Source organism: Perca fluviatilis, chromosome 22 (genome assembly GCF_010015445.1).
Source record: "Perca fluviatilis chromosome 22, GENO_Pfluv_1.0, whole genome shotgun sequence".
NCBI classification, from domain to species: Eukaryota; Metazoa; Chordata; class Actinopteri; order Perciformes; family Percidae; genus Perca; species Perca fluviatilis.
Genome location: NC_053133.1, coordinates 3,603,296 through 3,630,961, shown reverse-complemented (window position 1 = coordinate 3,630,961; position 27,666 = coordinate 3,603,296). Strand labels below are relative to the sequence as shown.

General features: G+C 37.4%; 1 protein-coding gene and 25 non-coding genes across 27 annotated transcripts in view; 25 read left to right on the top strand and 1 right to left on the bottom strand.

Annotated features, from left to right (window-relative positions):
- steap2 (STEAP family member 2, metalloreductase) overlaps positions 1 to 27,666 on the bottom strand; it is a 67,762-nt gene that overhangs the window by 7,072 nt on the left and 33,024 nt on the right. For both annotated transcript variants that reach the window (XM_039790528.1, XM_039790529.1), the window contains exons 3-4: positions 3,911 to 4,361; positions 2,122 to 2,288 (exon numbers count right to left, since the gene is read on the bottom strand). In XM_039790528.1, coding sequence (XP_039646462.1) covers positions 2,122 to 2,288; positions 3,911 to 4,301 — 558 coding nt within the window. In that variant the 5' untranslated portion in view covers positions 4,302 to 4,361. The remainder of the gene's footprint in view (positions 1 to 2,121; positions 2,289 to 3,910; positions 4,362 to 27,666) is intronic.
- trnar-ucu lies at positions 8,341 to 8,438 on the top strand. The gene is made up of 2 exons: positions 8,341 to 8,377; positions 8,403 to 8,438. It is a non-coding gene; the product is annotated as a tRNA-Arg (tRNA).
- trnar-ucu lies at positions 9,355 to 9,452 on the top strand. The gene is made up of 2 exons: positions 9,355 to 9,391; positions 9,417 to 9,452. It is a non-coding gene; the product is annotated as a tRNA-Arg (tRNA).
- Positions 9,727 to 9,824, top strand: trnar-ucu. Its single transcript has 2 exons — positions 9,727 to 9,763; positions 9,789 to 9,824. It is a non-coding gene; the product is annotated as a tRNA-Arg (tRNA).
- On the top strand, positions 10,028 to 10,125 carry trnar-ucu. The gene is made up of 2 exons: positions 10,028 to 10,064; positions 10,090 to 10,125. It is a non-coding gene; the product is annotated as a tRNA-Arg (tRNA).
- Positions 11,052 to 11,149, top strand: trnar-ucu. The gene is made up of 2 exons: positions 11,052 to 11,088; positions 11,114 to 11,149. It is a non-coding gene; the product is annotated as a tRNA-Arg (tRNA).
- Positions 11,424 to 11,521, top strand: trnar-ucu. Its single transcript has 2 exons — positions 11,424 to 11,460; positions 11,486 to 11,521. It is a non-coding gene; the product is annotated as a tRNA-Arg (tRNA).
- Positions 12,457 to 12,554, top strand: trnak-uuu. Its single transcript has 2 exons — positions 12,457 to 12,493; positions 12,519 to 12,554. It is a non-coding gene; the product is annotated as a tRNA-Lys (tRNA).
- On the top strand, positions 13,479 to 13,576 carry trnar-ucu. The gene is made up of 2 exons: positions 13,479 to 13,515; positions 13,541 to 13,576. It is a non-coding gene; the product is annotated as a tRNA-Arg (tRNA).
- trnar-ucu lies at positions 13,808 to 13,912 on the top strand. The gene is made up of 2 exons: positions 13,808 to 13,844; positions 13,877 to 13,912. It is a non-coding gene; the product is annotated as a tRNA-Arg (tRNA).
- On the top strand, positions 14,502 to 14,599 carry trnar-ucu. The gene is made up of 2 exons: positions 14,502 to 14,538; positions 14,564 to 14,599. It is a non-coding gene; the product is annotated as a tRNA-Arg (tRNA).
- Positions 14,846 to 14,943, top strand: trnar-ucu. The gene is made up of 2 exons: positions 14,846 to 14,882; positions 14,908 to 14,943. It is a non-coding gene; the product is annotated as a tRNA-Arg (tRNA).
- trnar-ucu lies at positions 15,175 to 15,279 on the top strand. Its single transcript has 2 exons — positions 15,175 to 15,211; positions 15,244 to 15,279. It is a non-coding gene; the product is annotated as a tRNA-Arg (tRNA).
- trnar-ucu lies at positions 16,547 to 16,644 on the top strand. The gene is made up of 2 exons: positions 16,547 to 16,583; positions 16,609 to 16,644. It is a non-coding gene; the product is annotated as a tRNA-Arg (tRNA).
- trnar-ucu lies at positions 16,875 to 16,979 on the top strand. Its single transcript has 2 exons — positions 16,875 to 16,911; positions 16,944 to 16,979. It is a non-coding gene; the product is annotated as a tRNA-Arg (tRNA).
- trnar-ucu lies at positions 17,569 to 17,666 on the top strand. The gene is made up of 2 exons: positions 17,569 to 17,605; positions 17,631 to 17,666. It is a non-coding gene; the product is annotated as a tRNA-Arg (tRNA).
- Positions 17,915 to 18,012, top strand: trnar-ucu. Its single transcript has 2 exons — positions 17,915 to 17,951; positions 17,977 to 18,012. It is a non-coding gene; the product is annotated as a tRNA-Arg (tRNA).
- On the top strand, positions 18,245 to 18,349 carry trnar-ucu. Its single transcript has 2 exons — positions 18,245 to 18,281; positions 18,314 to 18,349. It is a non-coding gene; the product is annotated as a tRNA-Arg (tRNA).
- On the top strand, positions 18,593 to 18,690 carry trnar-ucu. The gene is made up of 2 exons: positions 18,593 to 18,629; positions 18,655 to 18,690. It is a non-coding gene; the product is annotated as a tRNA-Arg (tRNA).
- Positions 18,924 to 19,021, top strand: trnar-ucu. The gene is made up of 2 exons: positions 18,924 to 18,960; positions 18,986 to 19,021. It is a non-coding gene; the product is annotated as a tRNA-Arg (tRNA).
- On the top strand, positions 20,983 to 21,080 carry trnar-ucu. The gene is made up of 2 exons: positions 20,983 to 21,019; positions 21,045 to 21,080. It is a non-coding gene; the product is annotated as a tRNA-Arg (tRNA).
- Positions 21,323 to 21,420, top strand: trnar-ucu. Its single transcript has 2 exons — positions 21,323 to 21,359; positions 21,385 to 21,420. It is a non-coding gene; the product is annotated as a tRNA-Arg (tRNA).
- trnar-ucu lies at positions 21,664 to 21,761 on the top strand. Its single transcript has 2 exons — positions 21,664 to 21,700; positions 21,726 to 21,761. It is a non-coding gene; the product is annotated as a tRNA-Arg (tRNA).
- trnar-ccu lies at positions 22,705 to 22,802 on the top strand. Its single transcript has 2 exons — positions 22,705 to 22,741; positions 22,767 to 22,802. It is a non-coding gene; the product is annotated as a tRNA-Arg (tRNA).
- Positions 26,565 to 26,662, top strand: trnar-ucu. Its single transcript has 2 exons — positions 26,565 to 26,601; positions 26,627 to 26,662. It is a non-coding gene; the product is annotated as a tRNA-Arg (tRNA).
- trnar-ucu lies at positions 27,251 to 27,348 on the top strand. The gene is made up of 2 exons: positions 27,251 to 27,287; positions 27,313 to 27,348. It is a non-coding gene; the product is annotated as a tRNA-Arg (tRNA).

Genomic DNA, 27,666 nt, shown 5'->3' with positions numbered 1-27,666 from the left:
CCACTTTGCTTGTTTGCAAGCCATGATGTCTCTCTCTTTCTCATGGGCGGGCCAAATTCTCTGGGCGGGCAAAGCAGAGAAAGGGGAGGTAACCTTGCTCCTTATGACCTCATAAGGAGAAGATTCCAGATCGGCCCATCTGAGCTTTCATTTTCTCAAAGGCAGAGCAGGATACCCAGGGCTCGGTTTACACCTATCACCATTTCTAGCCACTGGAGGACCATAGGCAGGCTGGGGGAACGTATATTAATGTTAAAAAAACTTCATAAAGTGACATTTCTATGCCATGGGACCTTTAAAACACTCACGAGAGAAGAACGCCACTCTCTGGCAAGAAAGCGCTGTGTTTTATGTTGACACCATGTTGTGCTATTTCATTTTGAGATTATGTTCCATTGAATATTGAAGTTCATAAATAAGTGTTTCGGCATGGCTAGCCGAGTGGCACTATATCCATGGTGATTTTGGAAGGGGGATTTAATTCTTGCATGTTTTGTTAAGCATGATCAAAACACATCCCCCCCCCCTCTGCTTTTTTTTTCACAAATTACACCCTGCTTATATGCTTAATATCAAACCATGCTTCTAGGGGCTTCTAACAGCCCCTTTACCCTAGTCGGTTGCCAGATTGTCAATGATGCATTTACTTTCCAGCCATCTGAACTTATTTGAACTTTTATGTAATAAGATTCCTTTATATTACTCATAGCACGAATCCTCCATGAAACTCATGCATTTCATTTTAGCTTTAAGAAGCTTCGTAATGGCAGAACTGACGTTGTGCCCTGTAGTTTATAATCCAAACCACTGATAAGGACAGTTGGCTGGCTGGGGGATTATTTCAGGAGCTCCATTGTATAGGATTTCATTTGCTTTGGATGTGAAGGCTTTTTTTTTTATAATCTGTGCCTTAATTATAACAGGATTAATGTTTCAGAGAGCAAGCAAGCCAGTTGCAGAGACTGGCTGCCATTTCATACTATAAGAAAAGACAGATCCTAACACATCATGATGTCTTGTAGCCTTCAAATTGACTTAGGTTGTTCCACTTCTTGCCAATGCATACTGATTTGTTTCAACTTACGGAAACAAAATGCATAACCCAAAGGGGTGTAATATAAGCAAGTTTGACATAGCCAGGATTTTTTTAGCGTTAGCTTGCTTGTCAAAACTTAAGACCCCAATCAGAGATAATGGTTATCTCGACTGTGGTTATCAACGTTCTTCATTAACCAAGGTTTTCTTTATCAGGCTCTTGTGTGTTGTCATAAAAGGGGGCATTTGGTGCGTCGTTTGACTCTAAAATGGACCGATTGTGTGCCGCCAGTTAAACGTACGTCCCGACCCAGAGCTGTCAAAAAGTGACGCCAAGAGTCCCGACCAAAAGCGTGTTTAGATATGACTCTAAAGGAGACTTTTTGCCTCAATGAAAAAATGGCAAAGGCACCTGACCAAGCGTCGCTTTTTGACGCGATGGGAGTGAGAATGTGTTGGCCTGGCTATTTCCCCCAGGTATCTAGGGGTCTGAGCCCCTAGAGGGAAGCATGGGTGTTGGAAGTGCGATCCGCCAAGGTGCCCAGCACTTCAGAGACTCCGCCTCACAAGTTCCTGCTGAGCTACAGTGATCACAATCAGTAGTTCAGTGAGATCAAAACAGCCTTGCGAATAGCCCGGTGTACAGTCTAAGATTCTCTCCATCACAAACTGAATGCAAGTTCCCGTGGCAAAGAAATATAATGTGACGCATACAGTTTACGCTACTGTAATTGCGTGGCTTTGTTCAGTACGTGACAACTGAACAAACAAACATTTCTTGTTAAATATTGTGAAAAGCCACTGAAATCTCCAGAAAAAGCTTGTAAGTATGTGATGTCCAAAATGAAGCTTCATGAACCATTAGTTGTATTGGTTGGGGCCACTAGATGGTGCTCTTGGGTTACAGAAAAAGGCTCAAGGAATGGCATTTCAGCATGCTTTGTTGAACAGAGAGAGACACCTAGTGGGCTCAGAAAATGAAGACAATGCTTCATGAAGCTTCATTTGGCCATGTCTACATGTAAGTTGACCTTGAGTAAAGTTTGTGGGGTTTTATTTCAAAGCACAGAATATGTCTGATTGTACCTGTGTGCTGGCGTCTTTGGGGCAGCTCTGCTGCATGGCCCAGGCTGAGATGACGTTGAAGCCTTTGACCGCGATAGAGTCTGGCAGCAGTGAAGCCAGATACTCGGCGTTAGACTCTGGGTACTGGTTCACCCTCCTGTTGTTACTCACATCCACCAGGATCTTGCCTGCAGGACAACAAGATAAACCCCCAAAACACATTCATTTCCGTAGTCAAAGGGATTGAATTTATACTGATCTTTGGCTGTGTTTCTGTGTGAAATGCATCTGAAAGTAAAGCTGAAGCTCATATGAAGTTTCAGCAGTCTGAGATAGATACATTAAATGGGTATCCTCCAGAGTTAGTCTTTTTGTGTTAATCCCTCTTAGTGTAACTATCCCTCTACAGTCCCTCCAGAAAAACAAGATAATGCGATCACATAATTCAATGCATAATCAGCCAAAGTCCGCATATGTATGCGGGGGGGCGCACTTTCGCCGTACAAATTGCCGATTTCCGTGCAAAATATGCGTGATTTCATAATCCCTGCATTTTCGTTGCAAAAAAGTCACATATATCTTAGCAGAAAGTTGAAAAATGTTGCGTTTACTTCACACAAGAGCAGCCATGGGAATGTTATGAAGTGACGTCATTACGCAACATGAACATCATCGAAAAGCAGGGTGTTGGGGGAATGACTGTTTTTTCTCTTTTTCATCAAACCGCAGTTTCCCGCAATTTTTGCAAGTTCCCGCAATTTCATCGCATAAAATGGCATAAATATCCCGCATATTCCATCGTATTTTTTAAGAAAACGTGCCGCATAATCATGGATTTTTGCCTGCAACAATCACAAAAAAACGCATTTTTCTGGAAGGACTGCCTCTACGGCAGCTCAGCTACAAAACACTATCTGGGGAACCATAAAGAAGCAACTTTATTTAAAAAAAACAATGCAGCTTTGGAAGATCCTCAGTCATTTGTCTGAGGCTGCCGAAGATCTTCAGCTAAACTATAGGATGTTATTTTTGTTTTGTTTTTACAGAGAACATGGACTGTAGATTTCGTCCCTCATTTCTTACATTGTATTCTACTGAAAAGGGATCACTTCATAGTCAACGTGGACAGGAGGGATGATTACAGTGGCTTTTTAATGTACATATGGCATGTGGGTATTACTGTTAAGATAGACTTTAAAAGATCAGAACCTTTCCTGTAATATAGAGCAAACCCATTATAGTGCAGGCCATGGTTCAGTGTTATCAAGGAGCTCACCAGCCTACTAGCCTGTTGGACTACATTGTGTCTTCCTTTTACAAGACACAGACTTATGCAATGCATTTGAGTCATCACTTGTATACCAGTATAACAGTGAAGGGGAGGGGTTGAGATAGTCCTGTTCTTTGTGAGTGTTCTCAGCATAGGTTATGTCCCCCCTCCCTCCCCAATATTTAGAAGAAGTAGATTTGTCCCCTCATGAAATATGAAAGACAACAAGAGGTAAAAAATAACAATAGTTCAGGGGGTTCAAAACATGTAAAGAAAACAGGAACTGTCTACTTTGCAACATCGGCGGGAGGGGTTAAAGAACACAACAGAAGCGTAACAAATAAAGATAGCTTCTGGCATTAACAAGGTCTCATTCTCTAACCTAATAATAATAATAATAATAATATCCTTTACATAAATAAAGACATTTGCAACATAAATACAGAGTACCCCACAAATGTTGAAACTCAACGTACGCCCTTGGTTCTCAGTCTGTGTGTGTGTGTGTGTGTGTGTGTGTGTGTGTGTGTTGTTAGCTACCTTCCAGTAGATGCTTGAGGTCCCACAGGACAGAGTAGTGCTCACGGCGGATCGCCAGGAACACAATGCTGGCTTTCCCCACAGCGTCTTCATGATGCGTCACATCCACCACATGAGGAAATGACTGGGCTGCCAGTTTGGGATGGCGGCTGCCGACCACCACGTGGAAGCCACAGCGCAGAAGGCGGGTGGTCAAGCACTTGGAGAAGTCACCTGACCCCAGGATGGCAACTGCGGGCCGGGCGGACAGACAGGCAGTTCCTGTGTCTCCAACTCCGCTCTTGGCGCCGTTGGGCAGGAAACAGGCCTGCGCGTGTCGGAGGTGGTGGGAGGACGGGGCTGTGAGGAAAGCAGGGCTCCTGCTGCCGCCCAGCATAGAGATGGAGTCCATCCTTCCTCCCTGTCACTTCTTCTTCCCCCCTGGTTTCTGCTTAGGAGGATTTCAGTGGGTCTAAGGGAGGTAAGAGGGAAAGGAAAAGATGAGCATAAATATAGGACCTTTCAATGATGTTTTTTTTTGGGCATTTATTCTTGGCGTCCCGCATATCATTAAAGGTAGAATAGATACATTTCTAGGATAAAGCCTTTGACCCTCACCTTTCGCTCTCTGTGCGTTGCCGTTCTCGGTAGTACAAGCTGAAAACGGCAAGTCTTAAAGAATTAGGACCGTTGAAAAAGGCAGCTCTGCTTGGTTCTTTCGGGGAATGATTGTAAAAATGTACAACTAATATGTTTAGGGCATTTCCTCTCTAACTGGGATGTTTTGGGACCGTTTGGTGGGATTGCTGTGAACGAAGTACATACTGGTAAGAGCTAATGAGGTTTAACCATGTATCCAGCTAACATAAATATCTTAATTTACTGTATTGTGTGAACAGTTAACTTCATCAAATATTGTATGTGGAGTTTTCTTTTGTGGGGTGCAAATGTCTGGCAAAGCGAGACTATTGCTGCGTTCATGGACATTGGAAAAACATTTTTCAGAGAGAAAACGTCACCATTCATGTCACTTCCTGTGGGAATCAGAGGTGGGAAACTTGGGCCAGATTTTGCTAACCGAGTTTCACAGTTGGTGAAGCGTTGTTTGACAACTGACGTTTGTAGGCGACTTTGGTTCACTGAACATATTTCAATGACAATAAACTGTTTATTGTGGACGAACATACAAAGACATAATTTAATAATTTAATTTATAATTTAGACTGTTTATTGATCCCCAGTGGGAAAATTACAATTTACACTCTGTTTCTTGTTAGAAATCACTACTCACAGGCCTGAAATACACACAGACATGCTCAGGACCTATTCATGCACAAAAGAGTGAGTGGGCTGCCAGTGCTGGACCTGAGAAGTGATTCAAAGGTTGGGGGTTTGAGTCCCACCAGAGTTGACCTTTAGATATTGCAGTTGATTACAAAAGGATGCTTCTTGGATCTATTTCAATTTATCATGTTTCCATAAAGGTGCCCTCCCATGCAAAACCGTTTTTACTTGCATTTTTTGAAATATGTTAGGTCCATATGTGTTATGTTGTGAATGTGAAAATGAACTGCTCCCTCCTCTGTCAGCTCTAGCCACTGAAAAGAAATAAGCTGAGAAATCAGACCAATTACAACAGCTGGTCAGTCTGACATCATATTGCCTGAGCTCATTACTATTCATTTGCTCGCCCAGTTGGGCTGGGTAAAGGATTCTGACAGCCAGGCTCTCATTGGCTAGCTGTTAGCCAATCAGATTCAAACAGCATTAGCTTGTTGAATATTCATGAGAACTGGCAGAAATCGAGCTGATTCTTCCTGTAGGCTTTCCATAACACACTAGAATGGTTTGAAACAAGGTAACAAAGGCATTTTTTCCATGGTAGAACTTCAGTCATTACATAAGTAATGACTAGGGGTGTGACGAGACACTCGCTCACGAGACAAGACGAGACACGAGATTGGGGTCACGAGAGCGAGACGCGATTTTAACACTAATTTAAAGAAAACTTCAGTTAAGAAATATGACTGGGAAAAATAGTCTTTACTCAGAGAACCAAGGTTACAAGCTAGGGGTGTGACGAGACGCTTACTCCACGAGACGAAACACATCACGAGATTGGGTTCATGAGAACGAGACGAGATTTCGTCGAGGTGAAAAGTTGCCTCGTGAGGCGATGTGATGTCAGCGTGATGGAGCGTGGAATTACTATTGAAAATCCCCCTGCCACTTTTAAATCATTTGTGTGGCAACATTTTGGTTTTCCTGCGGAAATAATAACGGCGAAAGAGTGACAGACAAGACGAACACAATATGTAAACATTGTAAGAAAAAAATGCCGTATACCGCGGCTAACACGAGCACTATGCAAAAACACTTACAGCACCACCACAGCTCTCTACTAACTACTGCAAACGCGACTCGCGGGTGCAGTAGTTAGTAGTACAGCATTTCTTTCTTACAATGTTTACATATTGTGTTCGTCTTGTCTGTCACTCTTTCACTCTTTTCACCTCGACGAGAAATCTCGTCACGCGAGATCTCGCGAGGTCTCGATAACATCGATCACGCCACACCCTTAGTAATAGGCTCGTTCGAGATGAACTGCGCCTCGCCTGTAAAGTAGACGAGAGCAGGCGGCAGCAGCAGGGGGCGGTGACAAAAGTCCGCTCTCAAGTCGGACAGTTTTCCAGCTGACTCCAGCAGCCTTCAGGCTGAACAGGAAGTGACAGAAACACGGTGGTCCGATTCCGATTTAATAAAATGTTATCAGACCCCTATATCAGCTCCTACACAGTCTCCAGTTGTTTTTATTATGACAAAGTAGCTGTCAAAATTCTCTACATGCGATCTGTTGCTGATTTTAATAAACAGACTGTAGATGATCCGTAATCTGAACAGATTTAGTCTCTCTGACTTTTAAACACAACTATAAGCCACACAACATGTGTTCTGTACAGAATAAGCTTTTAAATCAGACAAATCACAGTTAAAATCCCTCCGATTGAAAATCAATAAAAAGTTTATATAAAACGTCATCATGTTGAGTCGATTCTGAACCAATCAGCTGTTTGATCAGCTGAGAGGCCGGCGTTTCCCAGCATGCCCTGGGTCCACCTGCGTCAGCCTGGCTCTTGCAGTTGGTGAAAAGCAACTGCGCTACCTGCGTCTCAGAACTGCGGCCGCCTTGGTCTCGTGAGATTATCGTTGCCCACGTGTGCATGACGTCAGAGCAAGTCGGGATCAAGTCGGACACAAATCTAACCGGCATGCATTGGGCGCCGATCGCCGGTGATCGATTCTGCGCAGATCTGGCTCATCTCGAACGAGCCTATTGACATAAGTAATGGAATAAGTTTTGCAGGGCACCTTTAATATCTAATGACGTATTGGGTCATTTTTTGATTTAAAAGCCTACAGTACATATTGGTCCTTTAAACCTTAGAGCTGAACTAAGAAAGCAGTGAACATTAAAATTATTACATGTTGAATTAATACCTTCATGTTTTGTTTTTTTGTGACAATTGTTTATTACTGCCAGTGGCTCTGTGGCGCAATGGACAGCACATTGGACTTCTAGTTCTATGTAATCTCTGAAAAAGTGATTTAAAGGTTGTGGGTTCAAGTCCCACCTGAGCCGACCATTAGCAAATGCTCACAAAATGACGCTACTTAGATAGTATTTTAAATTATCACGTTTCCTTAATATCTGATAACATATTTGGTCATTTCTTTTATTTAATGGCCTACAGTAAATATATTAAATATTGGTCCTTTAAACCTTAAAGCTGAACTAAGAAAGCAGTGAACATCAAAAGTATTACGTGTTGAATTAATACTTTCATGTTTTGTTTTTTGTGAAAAAGGAAACTTAACCCATGAGGCTCTGTGGCGCAATGGACAGCGCATTGGACTTCTAGTTCTATGTAATCTCTGAAGAAGTGATTCAAAGGTTGTGAGTTCGAGTCCCACCTTAGTCGACCTTTAGCTATTGCAATTGCTCACAAAATGACGCTACTTAGATAGTATTTCAAATTATCACGTTTCCTTAATATCTGATGACATATTTGGTCATACACGTTTTAAATTGCTTAGTACTACCAGTGGCTCTGTGGCGCAATGGACAGCGCATTGGACTTCTAGTTCTAGGTAATCTCTGAAAAAGTGATTCAAAGGTTGTGGGTTGGAGTCCCACCAGAGTCGACCATTAGCTATTGCAATTGCTCACAAAATGACGATACTTAGATAGTATTTTAAATTATCACGTTTCCTTAATATCTGATAACATATTTGGTAATTTCTTTAATTTAATGGCCTACAGTAAATATATTACATATTGGTCCTTTAAACCTTAGAGCTGAACTAAGAAAGCAGTGAACATTAAAAGTATTACATGTTGAATTAATATCTTCATGTCTTGTTTTTTGTGAAAAAGGAACCTTAACCACAGAGGCTCTGTGGCGCAATGGACAGCGCATTGGACTTCTAGTTTTAGGTGATCTCTGAAAAAGTGATTCAAAGGTTGTGGGTTCGAGTCCCACAAGAGTCGACGTTTAGCTATTGCAATTGCCCACAAAATGACGCTACTTAGATAGTTTTTCAAATTATCACGTTTCCTTAATATCTGATGACATATTTGGTCATTTCTTTTATTTAATGGCCTACAGTAAATATATTACATATTGGTCCTTTAAACCTTAGAGCTGAACTAAGAAAGCAGTGAACATTGAAAGTATTACATGTTGAATTAATACCTTCATGTCTTGTTTTTATGTGACAATTGTTTATTACTACCAGTGGCTCTGTGGCGCAATGGACAGGGTATTGGATTTCTAGTTCTATGTAATCTCTGAAGAAGTGATTCAAAGGTTGTGGGTTCGAGTCCCACCAGAGTCGACCTTTAGCTATTGCAATTGCCCACAAAATGACGCTACTTAGATAGTATTTTAAACTATCACGTTTCCTTAATATCTGATAACATATTTGGTCATTTTTTTTATTTAATGGCATACAGTAAATATATTACATATTGGTCCTTTAAACCTTAAAGCTGAACTAAGAAAGCAGTGAACATCAAAAGTATTACGTGTTGAATTAATGCTTTCATGTTTTGTTTTTTGTGAAAAAGGAACCTTAACCACAGAGGCTCTGTGGCGTAATGGACAGCGCATTGGACTTCTACTTCTAGGTAATCTCTGAAGAAGTGATTCCAAGGTTGTGGGTTCGAGTCCCACCATAGTCAACCTTTAGCAATTGCTCACAAAATGACGCTACTTCGATAGTATTTCAAATTATCACGTTTCTATAATATCTCATTACATATTTGGTCATTTCTTTTATTTAATGGCCCAAAGTAAATATATTACATATTGGTCCGTTAAACCGTAAAGCTGAACTCAGAAAGCAGTGAACATTAAAAGTATTACATGTTGAATTAATACCTTCATGTTTTCATTAACCACAGAGGCTCTGTGGCGCAATGGACAGCGCATTGGACTTCTAGTTCTAGGTAATCTCTGAAGAAGTGATTCAAAGGTTGTGGGTTCGAGTCCCACCATAGTCAACCTTTAGCAATTGCTCACAAAATGACGCTACTTAGATAGTATTTCAAATTATCACGTTTCCTTAATATCTCATGACATAATTGGTCATTTCTTTTATTTAATGGCCTACAGTAAATATATTACATATTGGTCCTTTAAACCTTAGAGCTGAACTAAGAAAGCAGTGAACATTAAAAGTATTACATGTTGAATTAATACCTTCATGTCTTGTTTTTTGTGAAAAAGGATCCTTCATGTCTTGTTTTTATGTGACAATTGTTTGTTATTACCAGTGGCTCTGTGGCGCAATGGACAGCGCATTGGACTTCTAGTTCTATGTAATCTCTGAAGAAGTGATTCAAAGGTTGTGGGTTCGAGTCCCACCAGAGTCGACCTTTAGCTATTGCAATTGCCCACAAAATGACGCTACTTAGATAGTATTTTAAATTATCACTTTTCCTTAATATCTGATAACATATTTGGTCATTTAAACCTTAGAGCTGAACTAAGAAAGCAGTGAACATTGAAAGTATTACATGTTGAATTAATACCTTCATGTCTTGTTTTTTTGTGACAATTGTTTATTACTACCAGTGGCTCTGTGGCGCAATGGACAGCGCATTGGACTTCTAGTTCTAGGTAATCTCTGAAAAAGTGATTCAAAGGTTGTGGGTTCGAGTCCCACCAGAGTCGACCATTAGCTATTGCAATTGCTCACAAAATGACGATACTTAGATAGTATTTTAAATTATCACGTTTCCTTAATATCTGATAACATATTTGGTCATTTCTTTTATTTAATGGCATACAGTAAATATATTACATATTGGTCCTTTAAACCTTAAAGCTGAACTAAGAAAGCAGTGAACATCAAAAGTATTACGTGTTGAATTAATACTTTCATGTTTTGTTTTTTGTGTGAAAAAGGAACCTTAACCACAGAGGCTGGGGGGGAAAAAAGGGAGGGAATGGGATTTTAGTTCTAGGTAATCTCTGAAGAAGTGATTCAAAGGTTGTGGGTTCGTGTCCCACCAGAGTCGACCTTTAGCTATTGCAATTGCTCACAAAATGACGCTACTTAGATAGTATTTCAAATTATCACGTTTCTATAATATCTCATTACATATTTGGTCATTTCTTTTATTTAGTGGCATACAGTAAATATATTACATATTGGTCCTTTAAACCTTAAAGCTGAACTAAGAAAGCAGTGAACATTGAATTAATACCTTCATGTTTTGTTTTTTTGTGACAATTGTTTATTACTACCAGTGGCTCTGTGGCGCAATGGACAGCGCATTGGACTTCTAGTTCTATGTAATCTCTGAAAAAGTGATTCAAAGGTTATGGGTTTGAGTCCCACCAGAGTCGACCATTAGCTATTGCAATTGCTCACAAAATGACGCTACTTAGATAGTATTTTAAATGATCACGTTTCCTTAATATCTGATAACATATTTGGTCATTTCTTTTATTTAATGGCATACAGTAAATATATGACATATTGGTCCTTTAAACCTTAAAGCTGAACTAAGAAAGCAGTGAACATCAAAAGTATTACGTGTTGAATTAATACTTTCATGTTTTGTTTTTTGTGAAAAAGGAACCTTAACCACAGAGGCTCTGTGGCGCAATGGACAGCGCATTGGACTTCTAGTTCTAGGTAATCTCTGAAGAAGTGATTCAAAGGTTGTGGGTTCGAGTCCCACCATAGTCAACCTTTAGCAATTGCTCACAAAATGACGCTACTTAGATAGTATTTCAAATTATCACGTTTCCTTAATATCTCATGACATAATTGGTCATTTCTTTTATTTAATGGCCTACAGTAAATATATTACATATTGGTCCTTTAAACCTTAGAGCTGAACTAAGAAAGCAGTGAACATTAAAAGTATTACATGTTGAATTAATACCTTCATGTCTTGTTTTTTGTGAAAAAGGATCCTTCATGTCTTGTTTTTATGTGACAATTGTTTGTTATTACCAGTGGCTCTGTGGCGCAATGGACAGCGCATTGGACTTCTAGTTCTATGTAATCTCTGAAGAAGTGATTCAAAGGTTGTGGGTTCGAGTCCCACCAGAGTCGACCTTTAGCTATTGCAATTGCCCACAAAATGACGCTACTTAGATAGTATTTTAAATTATCACTTTTCCTTAATATCTGATAACATATTTGGTCATTTCTTTAATTTAATGGCCTACAGTAAATATATTACATATTGGTCCTTTAAACCTTAGAGCTGAACTAAGAAAGCAGTGAACATTAAAAGTATTACATGTTGAATTAATACCTTCATGTCTTGTTTTTTGTGAAAAAGGAACCTTAACCACAGAGGCTCTGTGGCGCAATGGACAGCGCATTGGACTTCTAGTTCTAGGTAATCTCTGAAGAAGTGATTCAAAGGTTGTGGATTCGAGTCCCACCATAGTCAACCTTTAGCAATTGCTCACAAAATGACGCTACTTAGATAGTATTTCAAATTATCACGTTTCCTTAATATCTCATGACATAATTGGTCATTTCTTTTATTTAATGGCCGACAGTAAATATATTACATATTGGTCCTTTAAACCTTAAAGCTGAACTAAGAAAGCAGTGAACATTAAAAGTATTACATGTTGAATTAATACCTTCATGTTTTGTTTTTTTGTGACATTTGTTTATTACTACCATTGGCTCTGTGGCGCAATGGACAGCGCCGTGGACTTCTAGTTCTAGGTAATCTCTGAAAAAGTGATTCAAAGGTTGTGGGTTCGAGTCCCACCAGAGTCGACCATTAGCTATTGCAATTGCTCACAAAATGACGATACTTAGATAGTATTTTAAATTATCACGTTTCCTTAATATCTGATAACATATTTGGTCATTTCTTTTATTTAATGGCATACAGTAAATATATTACATATTGGTCCTTTAAACCTTAAAGCTGAACTAAGAAAGCAGTGAACATCAAAAGTATTACGTGTTGAATTAATACTTTCATGTTTTGTTTTTTGTGAAAAAGGAACCTTAACCACAGAGGCTCTGTGGCGCAATGGACAGCGCATTGGACTTTTAGTTCTAGGTAATCTCTGAAGAAGTGATTCAAAGGTTGTGGGTTCGTGTCCCACCAGAGTCGACCTTGAGCTATTGCAATTGCTCACAAAATGACGCTACTTAGATAGTATTTCAAATTATCACGTTTCTATAATATCTCATTACATATTTGGTCATTTCTTTTATTTAGTGGCATACAGTAAATATATTACATATTGGTCCTTTAAACCTTAAAGCTGAACTAAGAAAGCAGTGAACATTGAATTAATACCTTCATGTTTTGTTTTTTGTGACAATTGTTTATTACTACCAGTGGCTCTGTGGCGCAATGGACAGCGCATTGGACTTCTAGTTCTATGTAATCTCTGAAAAAGTGATTCAAAGGTTATGGGTTTGAGTCCCACCAGAGTCGACCATTAGCTATTGCAATTGCTCACAAAATGACGCTACTTAGATAGTATTTTAAATGATCACGTTTCCTTAATATCTGATAACATATTTGGTCATTTCTTTTATTTAATGGCATACAGTAAATATATGACATATTGGTCCTTTAAACCTTAAAGCTGAACTAAGAAAGCAGTGAACATCAAAAGTATTACGTGTTGAATTAATACTTTCATGTTTTGTTTTTTGTGAAAAAGGAACCTTAACCACAGAGGCTCTGTGGCGCAATGGACAGCGCATTGGACTTCTACTTCTAGGTAATCTCTGAAGAAGTGATTCAAAGTTTGTGGGTTTGAGTCCCACCAGAGTCGACCTTTAGCTATTGCAATTGCCCACAAAATGACGCTACTTAGATAGTATTTTAAATTATCACGTTTCCTTAATATCTGATAACATATTTGGTCATTTCTTTAATTTAATGGCCTACAGTAAATATATTACATATTGGTCCTTTAAACCTTAGAGCTGAACTAAGAAAGCAGTGAACATTAAAAGTATTACATGTTGAATTAATACCTTCATGTCTTGTTTTTTGTGAAAAAGGAACCTTAACCACAGAGGCTCTGTGGCGCAATGGACAGCGCATTGGACTTCTAGTTCTAGGTAATCTCTGAAGAAGTGATTCAAAGGTTGTGGGTTCGAGTCCCACAAGAGTCGACCATTAGCTATTGCAATTGCTCACAAAATGACGATACTTAGGTAGTATTTTAAATTATCACGTTTCCTTAATATCTGATAACATATTTGGTCATTTCTTTTATTTAATGGCCTACAGTAAATATATTACATATTGGTCCTTTAAACCTTAAAGCTGAACTAAGAAAGCAGTGAACATTGAATTAATACCTTCATGTTTTTTTTTTGTGACAATTGTTTATTACTACCAGTGGCTCTGTGGCGCAATGGACAGCGCATTGGACTTCTAGTTCTAGGTTCTAGATAATCTCTGAAGAAGTGATTCAAAGGTTGTGGGTTCGAGTCCCACCATAGTCAACCTTTAGCAATTGCTCACAAAATGACGCTACTTAGATAGTATTTCAAATTATCACGTTTCCTTAATATCTCATGACATAATTGGTCATTTCTTTTATTTAATGGCCTACAGTAAATATATTACATATTGGTCCTTTAAACCTTAAAGCTGAACTAAGAAAGCAGTGAACATTAAAAGTATTACATGTTGAATTAATACCTTCATGTCTTGTTTTTATGTGACAATTGTTTGTTATTACCAGTGGCTCTGTGGCGCAATGGACAGAGCATTGGACTTCTAGTTCTATATAATCTCTGAAGAAGTGATTCAAAGGTTGTGGGTTTGAGTCCCACCAGGGTCGACCTTTAGCTATTGCAATTGCCCACAAAATGACGCTACTTAGATAGTATTTTAAATTATCACGTTTCCTTAATATCTGATAACATATTTGGTCATTTCTTTAATTTAATGGCCTACAGTAAATATATTACATATTGGTCCTTTAAACCTTAGAGCTGAACTAAGAAAGCAGTGAACATCAAAAGTAGTACATGTTGAATTAATACCTTCATGTCTTGTTTTTTGTGAAAAAGGAACCTTAACCACAGAGGCTCTGTGGCGCAATGGACAGCGCATTGGACTTCTAGTTCTAGGTAATCTCTGAAGAAGTGATTCAAAGTTTGTGGGTTCGAGTCCCACCAGAGTCGACCATTAGCTATTGCAATTGCTCACAAAATGACGTGCACTTAGATTAGTATTTATATCACGTTCCCTTAATATCTGATAACATATTTGGTCATTTCTTTTATTTAATGGCATACAGTAAATATATTACATATTGGTCCTTTAAACCTTAGAGCTGAACTAAGAAAGCAGTGAACATTACAAGTATTACATGTTGAATTAATACCTTCATGTCTTGTTTTTTGTGAAAAAGGAACCTTAACCACAGAGGCTCTGTGGCGCAATGGACAGCGCATTGGACTTCTAGTTCTAGGTAATCTCTGAAGAAGTGATTCAAAGGTTGTGGGTTCGAGTCCCACAAGAGTCGACCATTAGCTATTGCAATTGCTCACAAAATGACGATACTTAGGTAGTATTTTAAATTATCACGTTTCCTTAATATCTGATAACATATTTGGTCATTTCTTTTATTTAATGGCCTACAGTAAATATATTACATATTGGTCCTTTAAACCTTAAAGCTGAACTAAGAAAGCAGTGAACATTGAATTAATACCTTCATGTTTTGTTTTTGTGACAATTGTTTATTACTACCAGTGGCTCTGTGGCGCAATGGACAGCGCATTGGACTTCTAGTTCTAGGTTCTAGATAATCTCTGAAGAAGTGATTCAAAGGTTGTGGGTTCGAGTCCCACCATAGTCAACCTTTAGCAATTGCTCACAAAATGACGCTACTTAGATAGTATTTCAAATTATCACGTTTCCTTAATATCTCATGACATAATTGGTCATTTCTTTTATTTAATGGCCTACAGTAAATATATTACATATTGGTCCTTTAAACCTTAAAGCTGAACTAAGAAAGCAGTGAACATTAAAAGTATTACATGTTGAATTAATACCTTCATGTTTTGTTTTTTTGTGACAATTGTTTATTACTACCAGTGGCTCTGTGGCGCAATGGACAGCGCATTGGACTTCTAGTTCTATGTAATCTCTGAAGAAGTGATTCAAAGGTTGTGGGTTTGGCGTCCCACCAGAGTCGACCTTTAGCTATTGCAATTGCTCACAAAATGACGCTACTTAGATAGTATTTCAAATTATCACGTTTCTATAATATCTCATTACATATTTGGTCATTTCTTTTATTTAATGGCATACAGTAAATATATTACATATTGGTCCTTTAAACCTTAAAGCTGAACTAAGAAAGCAGTGAACATTGAATTAATACCTTCATGTTTTGTTTTTTTGTGACAATTGTTTATTACTACCAGTGGCTCTGTGGCGCAATGGACAGCGCATTGGACTTCTAGTTCTATGTAATCTCTGAAAAAGTGATTCAAAGGTTATGGGTTTGAGTCCCACCAGAGTCGACCATTAGCTATTGCAATTGCTCACAAAATGACGCTACTTAGATAGTATTTTAAATGATCACGTTTCCTTAATATCTGATAACATATTTGGTCATTTCTTTTATTTAATGGCATACAGTAAATATATGACATATTGGTCCTTTAAACCTTAAAGCTGAACTAAGAAAGCAGTGAACATCAAAAGTATTACGTGTTGAATTAATACTTTCATGTTTTGTTTTTTGTGAAAAAGGAACCTTAACCACAGAGGCTCTGTGGCGCAATGGACAGCGCATTGGACTTCTACTTCTAGGTAATCTCTGAAGAAGTGATTCAAAGTTTGTGGGTTTGAGTCCCACCAGAGTCGACCTTTAGCTATTGCAATTGCCCACAAAATGACGCTACTTAGATAGTATTTTAAATTATCACGTTTCCTTAATATCTGATAACATATTTGGTCATTTCTTTAATTTAATGGCCTACAGTAAATATATTACATATTGGTCCTTTAAACCTTAGAGCTGAACTAAGAAAGCAGTGAACATTAAAAGTATTACATGTTGAATTAATACCTTCATGTCTTGTTTTTTGTGAAAAAGGAACCTTAACCACAGAGGCTCTGTGGCGCAATGGACAGCGCATTGGACTTCTAGTTCTAGGTAATCTCTGAAGAAGTGATTCAAAGGTTGTGGGTTCGAGTCCCACAAGAGTCGACCATTAGCTATTGCAATTGCTCACAAAATGACGATACTTAGGTAGTATTTTAAATTATCACGTTTCCTTAATATCTGATAACATATTTGGTCATTTCTTTTATTTAATGGCCTACAGTAAATATATTACATATTGGTCCTTTAAACCTTAAAGCTGAACTAAGAAAGCAGTGAACATTGAATTAATACCTTCATGTTTTTTTTTGTGACAATTGTTTATTACTACCAGTGGCTCTGTGGCGCAATGGACAGCGCATTGGACTTCTAGTTCTAGGTTCTAGATAATCTCTGAAGAAGTGATTCAAAGGTTGTGGGTTCGAGTCCCACCATAGTCAACCTTTAGCAATTGCTCACAAAATGACGCTACTTAGATAGTATTTCAAATTATCACGTTTCCTTAATATCTCATGACATAATTGGTCATTTCTTTTATTTAATGGCCTACAGTAAATATATTACATATTGGTCCTTTAAACCTTAAAGCTGAACTAAGAAAGCAGTGAACCTTAAAAGTATTACATGTTGAATTAATACCTTCATGTCTTGTTTTTATGTGACAATTGTTTATTATTACCAGTGGCTCTGTGGCGCAATGGACAGAGCATTGGACTTCTAGTTCTATATAATCTCTGAAGAAGTGATTCAAAGGTTGTGGGTTTGAGTCCCACCAGAGTCGACCTTTAGCTATTGCAATTGCCCACAAAATGACGCTACTTAGATAGTATTTTAAATTATCACGTTTCCTTAATATCTGATAACATATTTGGTCATTTCTTTAATTTAATGGCCTACAGTAAATATATTACATATTGGTCCTTTAAACCTTAGAGCTGAACTAAGAAAGCAGTGAACATAAAAAGTAGTACAGGTTGAATTAATACCTTCATGTCTTGTTTTTTGTGAAAAAGGAACCTTAACCACAGAGGCTCTGTGGCGCAATGGACAGCGCATTGGACTTCTAGTTCTAGGTAATCTCTGAAGAAGTGATTCAAAGGTTGTGGGTTCGAGTCCCACCAGAGTCGACCATTAGCTATTGCAATTGCTCACAAAATGACGATACTTAGATAGTATTTTAAATTATCACGTTTCCTTAATATCTGATAACATATTTGGTCATTTCTTTTATTTAATGGCATACAGTAAATATATTACATATTGGTCCTTTAAACCTTAGAGCTGAACTAAGAAAGCAGTGAACATTACAAGTATTACATGTTGAATTAATACCTTCATGTCTTGTTTTTTGTGAAAAAGGAACCTTAACCACAGAGGCTCTGTGGCGCAATGGACAGCGCATTGGACTTCTAGTTCTAGGTAATCTCTGAAGAAGTGATTCAAAGGTTGTGGGTTCGAGTCCCACAAGAGTCGACCATTAGCTATTGCAATTGCTCACAAAATGACGATACTTAGGTAGTATTTTAAATTATCACGTTTCCTTAATATCTGATAACATATTTGGTCATTTCTTTTATTTAATGGCCTACAGTAAATATATTACATATTGGTCCTTTAAACCTTAAAGCTGAACTAAGAAAGCAGTGAACATTGAATTAATACCTTCATGTTTTTTTTTTTGTGACAATTGTTTATTACTACCAGTGGCTCTGTGGCGCAATGGACAGCGCATTGGACTTCTAGTTCTAGGTTCTAGATAATCTCTGAAGAAGTGATTCAAAGGTTGTGGGTTCGAGTCCCACCATAGTCAACCTTTAGCAATTGCTCACAAAATGACGCTACTTAGATAGTATTTCAAATTATCACGTTTCCTTAATATCTCATGACATAATTGGTCATTTCTTTTATTTAATGGCCTACAGTAAATATATTACATATTGGTCCTTTAAACCTTAAAGCTGAACTAAGAAAGCAGTGAACATTAAAAGTATTACATGTTGAATTAATACCTTCATGTCTTGTTTTTATGTGACAATTGTTTATTATTACCAGTGGCTCTGTGGCGCAATGGACAGCGCATTGGACTTCTAGTTCTATGTAATCTCTGAAGAAGTGATTCAAAGGTTGTGGGTTCGAGTCCCACCAGAGTCGACCTTTAGCTATTGCAATTGCTCACAAAATGACGCTACTTAGATAGTATTTCAAATTATCACGTTTCTATAATATCTCATTACATATTTGGTCATTTCTTTTATTTAATGGCATACAGTAAATATATTACATATTGGTCCTTTAAACCTTAAAGCTGAACTAAGAAAGCAGTGAACATTGAATTAATACCTTCATGTTTTGTTTTTTTGTGACAATTGTTTATTACTACCAGTGGCTCTGTGGCGCAATGGACAGCGCATTGGACTTCTAGTTCTATGTAATCTCTGAAAAAGTGATTCAAAGGTTATGGGTTCGAGTCCCACCAGAGTCGACCATTAGCTATTGCAATTGCTCACAAAATGACGCTACTTAGATAGTATTTTAAATGATCACGTTTCCTTAATATCTGATAACATATTTGGTCATTTCTTTTATTTAATGGCATACAGTAAATATATGACATATTGGTCCTTTAAACCTTAAAGCTGAACTAAGAAAGCAGTGAACATCAAAAGTATTACGTGTTGAATTAATGCTTTCATGTGTTGTTTTTTGTGAAAAAGGAACCTTAACCGCAGAGGCTCTGTGGCGTAATGGACAGCGCATTGGACTTCTAGTTCTAGGTCAGTGTTTCTCAACGGGGGCGGTACCGCCCCCCAGGGGGCGTTCAGAAGATGATGGGGGGCGTTGGAAGCAATATTTTGGAAAGGGGGCTTGGAGGTGCCCTTGGGGGCTTTGTTTGTGACGCTAGTTTAAACCAAAGATTCACAATAACAACACATGTTTACACTTAAACTACTAAAGAATAAGTAGTCTGCAACATTAAAAGCTGCCAGTTTACAGCACTGCGACAAGAGCACGAGAATCCTAACTTCTCTGTGCTTCTGTCAGCTTTGTTTGGCGCAGCTCCGTGCGGCCTTTCATGGAAACGGAACGTCAGAGCATCGTCTTAAATGAGCTCTGTAGCTACTACATGACGCTGCGTTCAGATAAAAAAAGCAATCGCCGCGACGTCCTGTTGTTTTCTGTAACCCCCAATGTAGCACAAGTAGACTTTATATTTAACCGTAACACTTTTTCGTCAGATGGTTTATTAAACAACGTTTCCTACTGTACCTGAAGGCAGCTTAATTTCACGGAGAAAGAGAGAAAGAAAGAGACACCTCCACAAAACACAGCGTGATGTTGGGGCGTTTTCTCCAAACGTTTTTTCTGCTATTTACTCGCAAGACAGGCGATAGCAAACATAGCTAGACTCTTCTAAGTATTAAAAAACGGTCTCTCACTAACTTCGAAGGTTGTAAACTTATTTCCATTCGGCAGTAGCTAGGTGCGTTCTTCAAGTCGTGTCATCACCAAAATACTTGTGTGTGTGTGTGTGTGTGTGTGTGTGTGTGTGTGGTGTGTGTGTGTGCTTGTTTTCCGTTGGAACAGTTCGATTTTAGATTTGAATGAAAAATAGATTTGAATGTTAAATTGCTAGCTGTTTCTGATTGGCTACTGTTAGTGTTTGTAATAATAATAATAATAATAATAATACATTTTATTTAAAGCTCATTTCATGACACCCAAGGTCACTTCACAAACAAAAAAGGACATTCAAATTATAGTCATCTTCTAAAGGTGCTCAGGTTCACACCATGCAGCAGGCCTTTTGATAATACCTATTTATAGTTTGAATGTTACATATCTAGTCGTTCTGATTGGCTGCTGTTATTTAATTTGAATGTCAAATGGTTGCATTTGTTTTTAAAAACCTATAAATATATATAATTTCTATTCACATGGCGTTTTTGATACCTGGGAAACTAATACATGTGTTGTTTGTCATTCAATGATTTGATTTTTTGATTATTTTTGATAACAATAGTAACAACAATAATAGGCCTATATTGGGGCGTAATCATTAATATTCGGGGCATTTAGCCTACATAATATTTGATGGGGGGCGTTAGGGACCTGGATAATGGATAGGGGGGCGCTGGCACAAAAAAGGTTGAGAACCACTGTTCTAGGTAATCTCTGAAGAAGTGATTCCAAGGTTGTGGGTTCGAGTCCCACCATAGTCAACCTTTAGCAATTGCTCACAAAATGACGCTACTTCGATAGTATTTCAAATTATCACGTTTCTATAATATCTCATTACATATTTGGTCATTTCTTTTATTTAATGGCCCAAAGTAAATATATTACATATTGGTCCGTTAAACCGTAAAGCTGAACTCAGAAAGCAGTGAACATTAAAAGTATTACATGTTGAATTAATACCTTCATGTTTTCATTAACCACAGAGGCTCTGTGGCGCAATGGACAGCGCATTGGACTTCTAGTTCTAGGTAATCTCTGAAGAAGTGATTCAAAGGTTGTGGGTTCAAGTCCCACCATAGTCAACCTTTAGCAATTGCTCACAAAATGACGCTACTTAGATAGTATTTCAAATTATCACGTTTCCTTAATATCTCATGACATAATTGGTCATTTCTTTTATTTAATGGCCTACAGTAAATATATTACATATTGGTCCTTTAAACCTTAGAGCTGAACTAAGAAAGCAGTGAACATTAAAAGTAGTACATGTTGAATTAATACCTTCATGTCTTGTTTTTTGTGAAAAAGGAACCTTAACCACAGAGGCTCTGTGGCGCAATGGACAGCGCATTGGACTTCTAGTTCTAGGTAATCTCTGAAGAAGTGATTCAAAGGTTGTGGGTTCGAGTCCCACCATAGTCAACATTTAGCAATTGCTCACAAAATGACGCTACTTACATAGTATTTCAAATTATCACGTTTCCTTAATATCTCATGACATAATTGGTCATTTCTTTTATTTAATGGCCTACAGTAAATATATTACATATTGGTCCTTTAAACCTTAAAGCTGAACTAAGAAAGCAGTGAACATTAAAAGTATTACATGTTGAATTAATACCTTCATGTTTTGTTTTTTTGTGACAATTGTTTATTACTACCAGTGGCTCTGTGGCGCAATGGACAGCGCATTGGACTTCTAGTTCTAGGTAATCTCTGAAAAAGTGATTCAAAGGTTGTGGGTTCGAGTCCCACCAGAGTCGACCATTAGCTATTGCAATTGCTCACAAAATGACGATACTTAGATAGTATTTTAAATTATCACGTTTCCTTAATATCTGATAACATATTTGGTCATTTCTTTTATTTAATGGCATACAGTAAATATATTACATATTGGTCCTTTAAACCTTAAAGCTGAACTAAGAAAGCAGTGAACATCAAAAGTATTACGTGTTGAATTAATACTTTCATGTTTTGTTTTTTGTGAAAAAGGAACCTTAACCACAGAGGCTCTTTGGCGCAATGGACAGCGCATTGGACTTCTAGTTCTAAGTAATCTCTGAAGAAATGATTCAAAGGTTGTGGGTTCGTGTCCCACCAGAGTCGACCTTTAGCTATTGCAATTGCTCACAAAATGACGCTACTTAGATAGTATTTCAAATTATCACGTTTCCTTAATATCTCATGACATATTTGGTCATTTCTTTAATTTAATGGCCTACAGTAAATATATTACATATTGGTCCTTTAAACCTTAAAGCTGAACTAAGAAAGCAGTGAACATCAAAAGTATTACGTGTTGAATTAATGCTTTCATGTTTTGTTTTTTGTGAAAAAGGAACCTTAACCACAGAGGCTCTGTGGCGCAATGGACAGCGCATTGGACTTCTAGTTCTAGGTAATCTCTGGAGTAGGGATTCAAAGGTTGTGGGTTCGTGTCGCACCAGAGTCGACCTTTAGCTATATAATTTGATGAGAAAAGGCAGGGGTTTACATAGAATTTGAACTGAGCATCCCTTCTTAATATTCAATTGCATACTGTGGTTGCTTTTTATAATTTAATGCCCTACAGTAAACATATTACATATTGGTCCTTTAAACCTTAGAGCTGAACTAAGAAAGCAGTGAACATTAAAAGTATTACATGTTGAATTAATACCTTCATGTTTTGTTTTTTTGTGACAATTGTTTATTACTACCAGTGGCTCTGTGGCGCAATGGACAGCGCATTGGACTCCTAGTTCTAGGTAATCTCTGAAAAAGTGATTCAAAGGTTGTGGGTTCGAGTCCCACCAGAGTCGACCATTAGCTATTGCAATTGCTCACAAAATGACGATACTGAGATAGTATTTTAAATTATCACGTTTCCTTAATATCTGATAACATATTTGGTCATTTCTTTTATTTAATGGCATACAGTAAATATATTACATATTGGTCCTTTAAACCTTAAAGCTGGACTTCTAGTTCTAGGTAATCTCTGGAGTAGGGATTCAAAGGTTGTGGGTTCGTGTCCCACCAGAGTCGACCTTTAGCTATTGCAATTGCACACAAAATCACGCTACTTAGATAGTATTTCAAATTATCACGTTTCCTTAATATCTGATAACATATTTGGTCATTTCTTATTTAATGGCATAAAGTAAATATATTACATATTGGTCCTTTAAACCTTAAAGCTGAACTAAGAAAGCTGTGAACATCAAAAGTATTACGTGTTGAATTAATGCTTTCATGTTTTGTTTTTTGTGAAAAAGGAACCTTAACCACAGAGGCTCTGTGGTGCAATGGACAGCGCATTGGACTTCTAGTTCTAGGTAATCTCTGAAGAAGTGATTCCAAGGTTGTGGGTTCGAGTCCCACCATAGTCAACCTTTAGCAATTGCTCACAAAATGACGCTACTTAGATAGTTTTTCAAATTATCACGTTTCCTTAATATCTGATGACATATTTGGTCATTTCTTTTATTTAATGGCCTACAGTAAATATATTACATATTGGTCCTTTAAACCTTAAAGCTGAACTAAGAAAGCTGTGAACATCAAAAGTAGTACGTGTTGAATTAATGCTTTCATGTTTTGTTTTTTGTGAAAAAGGAACCTTAACCACAGAGGCTCTGTGGCCCATCAGCTATATTGTAGCTATATAATTTGATGAAAAAAGGCAGGGGTTTACATAGAATTTGAACTGAGCATCTCTTCTTAATATTCAATTGCATACTGTGGTTGCTTTTTATAATTTAATGCCCTACAGTAAACATATTACATATTGGTCCTTTAAACCTTAGAGCTGAACTAAGAAGGCAGTGAACATCAAAAGTATTACATGTTGAATTAATACCTTCATGTTTTGTTTTTTTGTGACAGTTGTTTATTACTACCAGTGGCTCTGTGGCACAATGGACAGCACATTGGACTTCTAGTTCTATGTAATCTCTGAAGAAGTGATTCCAAGGTTGTGGGTTCGAGTCCCACCATAGTCAACCTTTAGCAATTGCTCACAAAATGACGCTACTTAGATAGTATTTCAAATTATCACTTTTCTAAAATATCTCATTACATATTTGGTCATTTCTTTTATTTAATGGCCTAAAGTAAATATATTACATATTGGTCCGTTAAACCGTAAAGCTGAACTCAGAAAGCAGTGAACATCAAAAGTTTTACGTGTTGAATTAATACTTTCATGTTTTGTTTTTTGTGAAAAACGAACCTTAACCCCAGAGGCTCTGTGGCCCAATGGACAGCGCATTGGACTTCTAGTTCTAGGTAATCTCTGAAAAAGTGATTCAAAGGTTGTGGGTTCGAGTCCCACCAGAGTCGACCATTAGCTATTGCAATTGCTCACAAAATGACGATACTTAGATAGTATTTTAAATTATCACGTTTCCTTAATATCTGATAACATATTTGGTCATTTTTTTTATTTAATGGCATAAAGTAAATATATTACATATTGGTCCTTTAAACCTTAAAGCTGAACTAAGAAAGCTGTGAACATCAAAAGTATTACGTGTTGAATTAATGCTTTCATGTTTTGTTTTTTGTGAAAAAGGAACCTTAACCACAGAGGCTCTGTGGTGCAATGGACAGCGCATTGGACTTCTAGTTCTAGGTAATCTCTGAAGAAGTGATTCCAAGGTTGTGGGTTCGAGTCCCACCATAGTCAACCTTTAGCAATTGCTCACAAAATGACGCTACTTAGATAGTTTTTCAAATTATCACGTTTCCTTAATATCTGATGACATATTTGGTCATTTCTTTTATTTAATGGCCTACAGTAAATATATTACATATTGGTCCTTTAAACCTTAAAGCTGAACTAAGAAAGCTGTGAACATCAAAAGTATTACGTGTTGAATTAATGCTTTCATGTTTTGTTTTTTGTGAAAAAGGAACCTTAACCACAGAGGCTCTGTGGCCCATCAGAGTCGACCTGTAGCTATATAATTTGATGAAAATAGGCAGGGGTTTACATAGAATTTGAACTGAGCATCTCTTCTTAATATTCAATTGCATACTGTGGTTGCTTTTTATAATTTAATGCCCTACAGTAAACATATTACATATTGGTCCTTTAAACCTTAGAGCTGAACTAAGAAGGCAGTGAACATCAAAAGTATTACATGTTGAATTAATACCTTCATGTTTTGTTTTTTTGTGACAGTTGTTTATTACTACCAGTGGCTCTGTGGCGCAATGGACAGCACATTGGACTTCTAGTTCTATGTAAGCTCTGAAAAAGTGATTCAAAGGTTATGGGTTCGAGTCCCACCAGAGTCGACCATTAGCTATGGCAACTGCTCACAAAATGACGCTACTTAGATAGTATTTTGAATTATCACGTTTCCTTAATATCTGATAACATATTTGGTCATTTCTTTTATTTAATGGCATAAAGTAAATATATTACATATTGGTCCTTTAAACCTTAAAGCTGAACTAAGAAAGCTGTGAACATCAAAAGTATTACGTGTTGAATTAATGCTTTCATGTTTTGTTTTTTGTGAAAAAGGAACCTTAACCACAGAGGCTCTGTGGCGCAATGGACAGCGCATTGGACTTCTAGTTCTAGGTAATCTCTGAAGAAGTGATTCCAAGGTTGTGGGTTCGAGTCCCACCATAGTCAACCTTTAGCAATTGTCCTGCTCACAAAATGACGATACTTAGATAGTATTTTAAATTATCACGTTTCCTTAATATCTGATAACATATTTGGTCATTTCTTTTATTTAATGGCATACAGTAAATATATGACATATTGGTCCTTTAAACCTTAAAGCTGAACTAAGAAAGCAGTGAACATCAAAAGTATTACGTGTTGAATTAATACTTTCATGTTTTGTTTTTTGTGAAAAAGGAACCTTAACCACAGAGGCTCTTTGGCGCAATGGACAGCGCATTGGACTTCTAGTTCTAGGTAATCTCTGAAGAAGTGATTCAAAGGTTGTGGGTTCGAGTCCCACCAGAGTCGACCTTTAGCTATTGCAATTGCTCACAAAATGACGCTACTTAGATAGTTTTTCAAATTATCACGTTTCCTTAATATCTGATGACATATTTGGTCATTTCTTTTATTTAATGGCCTACAGTAAATATATTACATATTGGTCCTTTAAACCTTAAAGCTGAACTAAGAAAGCTGTGAACATCAAAAGTATTACGTGTTGAATTAATGCTTTCATGTTTTGTTTTTTGTGAAAAAGGAACCTTAACCACAGAGGCTCTGTGGCGCAATGGACAGCGCATTGGACTTCTAGTTCTAGGTAATCTCTGAAGAAGTGATTCCAAGGTTGTGGGTTCGAGTCCCACCATAGTCGACCTTTAACAATTGCTCACAAAATGACGCTACTTAGATAGTATTTCAAATTATCACGTTTCCTTAATATCTCATGACATAATTGGCCATTTCTTTTATTTAATGGCCTACAGTAAATATATTACATATTGGTCCTTTAAACCTTAAAGCTGAACTAAGAAAGCAGTGAACATTAAAAGTATTACATGTTGAATTAATACCTTCATGTTTTGTTTTTTTGTGACATTTGTTTATTACTACCATTGGCTCTGTGGCGCAATGGACAGCGCATTGGACTTCTAGTTCTAGGTAATCTCTGAAAAAGTGATTCAAAGGTTGTGGGTTCGAGTCCCACCAGAGTCGACCATTAGCAATTGCTCACAAAATGACGATACTTAGATAGTATTTTAAATTATCACGTTTCCTTAATATCTGATAACATATTTGGTCATTTCTTTTATTTAATGGCCTACAGTAAATATATTACATATTGGTCCTTTAAACCTTAAAGCTGAACTAAGAAAGCAGTGAACATCAAAGGTATTACTTGTTGAATTGATACTTTCATGTTTTTGTTTTTTTGAAAAGGAACCTTAACCACAGAGGCTCTGTGGCGCAATGGACAGCGCATTGGACTTCTAGTTCTATGTAATCTCTGAAAAAGTTATTCAAAGGTTGTGGGTTCGAGTCCCACCATAGTCGACCTGTAGCTATTGCAATTGCTCACAAAATGACGCTACTTAGATAGTATTTCAAATTATCACGTTTCTTTAATATCTCATGACATATTTGGTCATTTCTTTTATTTAATGGCCTACAGTAAATATATTACATATTGGTCCTTTAAACCTTAAAGCTGAACTAAGAAAGCAGTGAACATTAAAAGTATTACATGTTGAATTAATACCTTCATGTTTTGTTTTTTTGTGACAATTGTTTATTACTACCAGTGGCTCTGTGGCGCAATGGACAGCGCATTGGACTTCTAGTTCTAGGTAATCTCTGAAAAAGTGATTCAAAGGTTGTGGGTTCGAGTCCCACCAGAGTCGACCATTAGCTATTGCAATTGCTCACAAAATGACGATACTTAGATAGTATTTTAAATTATCACGTTTCCTTAATATCTGATAACATATTTGGTCATTTCTTTTATTTAATGGCATACAGTAAATATATTACATATTGGTCCTTTAAACCTTAAAGCTGAACTAAGAAAGCAGTGAACATCAAAAGTATTACGTGTTGAATTAATACTTTCATGTTTTGTTTTTTGTGAAAAAGGAACCTTAACCACAGAGGCTCTGTGGCGAAATGGACAGCGCATTGGACTTCTAGTTCTAGGTAATCTCTGAAGAAGTGATTCAAAG